This window comes from Salvelinus sp. IW2-2015, unplaced genomic scaffold (assembly GCF_002910315.2).
Source record: "Salvelinus sp. IW2-2015 unplaced genomic scaffold, ASM291031v2 Un_scaffold6963, whole genome shotgun sequence".
NCBI classification, from domain to species: Eukaryota; Metazoa; Chordata; class Actinopteri; order Salmoniformes; family Salmonidae; genus Salvelinus; species Salvelinus sp. IW2-2015.
The window spans coordinates 8816-13681 of NW_019948224.1; the positions used below are offsets into that span (position 1 = coordinate 8816).

The 4866-nt window shown below is 49.4% G+C and overlaps 1 protein-coding gene across 1 annotated transcript in view; it reads left to right on the top strand.

Moving 5' to 3' along the window:
• The first annotated feature begins 1110 nt into the window (after positions 1-1110).
• The window catches only part of LOC112079122 (reelin-like), a 4400-nt gene continuing 644 nt past the window's right edge, over positions 1111-4866 (top strand). The window contains exons 1-4 of the mRNA XM_070442237.1: positions 1111-1237; positions 1722-1824; positions 2491-2727; positions 3142-3415. Coding sequence (XP_070298338.1) covers positions 1111-1237; positions 1722-1824; positions 2491-2727; positions 3142-3415 — 741 coding nt within the window. The remainder of the gene's footprint in view (positions 1238-1721; positions 1825-2490; positions 2728-3141; positions 3416-4866) is intronic.

Below are 4866 nucleotides of genomic sequence, written 5' to 3' on the forward strand. Positions count from 1 at the left end.
CTCTCTCTACTAATTTTCTCTCATTTGTTTAATCATCTCATCATCAGTTCTGCCACCCACCCACTCCCTCCTCCTCCACTCCCTCCCTCCTCCCCTCCCACCCTCCCTGTCTTCCCTCCATCACGTCTCGTGTTGTGTCCAACCCCCTTTGCCTCTCTCCACCTCTCCCTCCCTCCATCCACCCCTCTCCTCTGTCACCCTATCCAACCTTACCCTTACGAAACCCCCCCCCTCTCGTCTCTCTCTCTGTCAATTCAATTCAATTCAATTGCTTTACTTGCGCAGCTAACATGTACATATTGCCAAAGCTTATTTTGATATTTAACAATATATGACCCCAAACTATTGCAGGCAGCAATATAATGCGCGCCAAACCACCAGCTCTCGTCCTCCCCCCAACAGGACTGGTAGCCTATCCTCAATCAAAGAGTCTTTGAAACCTTGAATAAGGGTTTCAAATTTGTCTCTCTCTCTGTCTCTCTTCTCGGATCAATTTTATCATGTTTTCCTTTTCTCTCTCCCCCCCTCCCTTCCCTCCCCCTCTCTCCATCCCCTCCCTTCCCCTCCCTCCCCTCCCTCCCCCTCTCTCCCTCCCTCCACCTCCCTTCCCCTCCCTCCCCCTCCCTTCCCCTCTCTCTCTCTCCCTCCCGCTCCCCCTCCCTCCCTCCCCCCCCTCCCCTCCCCCTTCCCTTCCTCCCTTTCCCTTCCCTCCCTCCCCCTCCAGTACCTCCAGTTCACTCTGCGTCTTGGCAGTCGTAGCATCCTTTAGTTCCTGTCCTGCCCCTGACCAAATCAGGAGAGGAGTCCTGCCTGCATTACTCTTCAGACAACAGCATCACCTGGACCCTCCATGCAGCACTACGCTTACCAGGCCTTCCACGCACCCAGGTAACCCACACACTACGCTTACCAGGGCTTCACGAAACCCAGGTACCACACCCTTAATGGTTACCAGGACTTCCACCGAACCCAGGTACCCACACCCTTAATGGTTACCAGGCTTCCACGAACCCAGGTACCACACACTACGCATACCAGGGCTTCCACGAACCCAGGTACCACACCCTTAATGGTTACCAGGCTTTCCACGAACCAGGTACCACACCCTTAATGGTTACCAGGGCTTCCACGAACCCAGGTACCCACACCCTTAATGGTTACCAGGGCTTTCACGAACCCAGTACCACACCCTTAAGGTACAGGGGCTTCCACAAACCCAGGTACCACACCCTTAATGGTACCAGGGCTTCCAACGAACCCCAGGTACCACACCCTTAATGGTTACAGGGCTTCCACGAACCCAGGTACCACACCCTTACTGGTTACCAGGGCTTCCACGAAACCCAGGTACCACACCTTAATGGTTACCAGGGCTTCACGAACCCAGGGTTACCACAACCCATTAACTGGAATACCAGGGCTTCCACGAACCCAGGCTACCACAGACTTAATGGTTACCAGGGCTTCCACGAACCCAGGTACCACAATTTAATGGTTACCAGGCTTCCACGCAAACCAGGGTACCACAGGACTTTAATGCGTTACCAGGGCTTCCACGAACCCAGGTACCACACCCTTAATGGTTACCAGGCTTCCACGAAACCCAGGTTACCACACCCTTAATGGTTACCAGGGCTTCCACGAACCCAGGTACCACACCCTTAATGTTACCAGGGGCTTCCACGAAACCCAAGGGTTACCACACCCTTAATGGTTACCAGGGCCTCCATCGAACCCAGGGTACCACACCCTTAATGGTTACCAGGGCTTCCACGAACCCAGGTACCACACCCTTAATGGTTACCAGGGCTTCCACGAACCCAGGTACTACAGACTTAATGGAGGCCTGGTGCTGTGGGGAGTGACAGAGATGTAACCTACAGGGACCCATTGACTCATTTAGTGTTGTCTACTGTGTTGTAATGAAGACAAATGGCTCTACACACAAACACACACACACACACAAACACACACACACAAACACACACACACACAAACACACACAGAGCAGGGGCTGTGCCGCCTAGAGAGCTCTTCATCAGGGGGCAGAAGGCCGGGGGAAAAGTGTCAAGGATAGAGGTGTGTCTGCTGAGAGCAGGTCATTGAGTCCACACCATCCAGACCCAGCCTGAGTCAGAGCCTTGCTAATGTGACTCATTCCAGCTGGACTGCTTTGGGTTATTTAGAGAACATTGAAAACACTCCATCCCTCTCCCTCTCTCCCCCTCCCTCTCTCTCTATCCCTCTCCTTTATTTCCTTCCATCCTCTCTCCCTCTGTCATTATCTCCTTTCTCTTTCTCTCCCTTCATTTCTACCTCTCTCCATCCCTTCCTGTGTCCATTTCTCCATCCCTCCCCCATCCGACCCTCTGTCCTTCTCTCCACCTACCTCCCTCTTATCCCTCCCCCATCCGTCCCTCCGTCCTTCTCTCCACCTACCTCCCTCTTATCCCTCCCCCATCCGTTCCTCCGTCCTTCTCTCCTCTCCAGGATCGTATCAGTGGAGCTCCCTCCCGGTGCCCGTAAGTTTGGGGTGCAGTTCCGTTGGTGGCAGCCGTACCATTCTGGGCGTGGCCATGACGTGTGGGCAGTGGATGACATCACGATGACCTCTGTGCTGTTCAACACCATCAGTCTGGACTTCAGTAATGTCCTGGACGTCACTCAGAGTCTGGGCTTCTACCTTGGACACGTTCAACCCTACTGCCAGCACGACTGGACACTCAGGTACTGGCCTGAAGCTTCCAGGCTTCTTATGTAATTCACCTTTATTTAACCAGTCAGTTAAGAACAAATTATTATTTTACAATGACGGCCAAACCCGGACGACGCTGGGCCAAATTGTGCGCCGCCCCTATGGGACTCCCAATCACGTCCGGTTGTGATACAGCCTGGATTCGAACCAGGGTGTCTGTAGTGACGCCTCTAGCACTGAGATGCAGAGCCGGAGACCGCTGAGCCACTCGGCTTCTTACTTTCTACACCTGAGAGGATCGCTGTCCACTGTCCTGTGGTGCAGGAACTTCACAATTCACATCGTGCTTTAGTTGTGCTGAGCCTCTGCTAGTTTGCTTTAGTACGGTCTAATCGTGAACTCTGGTCCGCAGGTCAATGTGATTAACTCTCTCCTGCCTTGTGTAGTTTCTCAGGCGAGCCCAGCCCCGGGTCCAGTATCCGTTATGTGGAGACCCAGTCCATGCAGATCGGAGCGTCCTACACCCTGCAGTTTTCATTGGTCATGGGCTGCGGCCGAGACCCCTCCCCCAACATCGACACGCAGGTCCGCCTGGAGTTCTCCACCAATCACGGCCTGACCTGGCACCTAGTCAAAGAGGTGAGGAAGGAGGGAAATGTAACTCATGATCAACCATATGGGGCTACTGACAGTCTTGGAATTTGGCAGACGTGCTCAGGGGTGTGCGTCTTGCTAACCTGTAGATTAAAATATGGAATTCTTATTTATTTTCTATGTGAAAACAGGAAAGATTTTACACCCCTGTTATATCATTTGGAGCAGTCCTAGTTCGAGCTTTCTGTTTTCATGGTCGTATCATTGTTTATGACTTAGTGAAACTTAATTTCCTGGTTGGAAAATAACACGAAGGGAAAAACACTTTGTAATAATTTATTCACGATCATGAATACTGATTTTTTCCATTATAGTATTGGTAATAACGAGCAAATAATGACACGTCTTTAAATAATAAATTATTTCACAATAAACTCTTTAAAGTCTTTAAATGTGTCACTTTGTCTCCAAAGAGGAATTATAGATAATGCTAATTTCATCATCTCTCAGTAATAATGCTACATCAGCAAGAGATTATCATAACATGATTCAACAAAGATTTTTCTTCTCGTGAATATTAATAAAGAACTAAAGTGGCCTCGTCATTTTTTTTTTATTGCCTTAGGAGATGGAACGAGATTTAATGAGTCTCCTTCAAATGCAATATTATCGACCGAGGCCGAGGCACAAAAAAAAAAAGTTAAGTCTCCCAACACCTGCAGAGTAATGTAGTATTAAAAAGTAAATGACCTTATAAATGACCTTCCATAATGTCTATTCCCTTATTCCCTGTTGGACTGTAATGTCAGTGGTCGATGTGCTGAGCAGCTTCCCCCGGAGGTTCTCCTCGTCACTATCTGATACAGTAGCTATTAAAAAGACTATTTCCTGATGGATGTCAGTTCTGTTTTATCCAATGCTACCAGTTGCTAAGTTAAACCATACAGGGTTCCTCGGTTTGTCCCGATAGGTTAAACCTTTTTGTTGCAGGGCAGAACCCTTTGCAGAGGGTTCAATCTAGAACCTTCTATGTATGATTCTTCAAAGAACCCCCTGTATATGGTTCTACCTAGAACCCTCCATGAATGGTTCTACCTAGAACCCTCTATGAATGGTTCTACCTAGAACCCTCTATGAATGGTTCAAGAGAGAGATTGGGCTTTGGTCATTGTCTCACGTCAGATCGTCTGCACCGATGGAACCATGGCGAACTGCGTCGCATTAGAATTGACGCCGTCTGACGGAGGAACAACGGGCTGGTCCCACACGGTACCAACTGTCACAATGTTCTCGAGGTCAGACAGTTCTCGAGGTCGCTTTATCCTCTTTTGGCTCGGGGAAGTATTTGAAGTTCGGATGAACGATGTGCCAAGATAAAACTGCCTGTCACTCAGGCCCAGAAGCTAGGACATGCATAGGTTCTGCCCGTTCATAGGTTCTGGATAGAACCATCATAGAGGGTTCTAGGTAGAACCATTCATAGAGGTTCTAGGTGAAACCATTCATAGAAGGGTCTAGGTAGATACCATTCATATAGGGTTCTAGATGGAACCATTCATAGAATGGGTTCTAGTGTA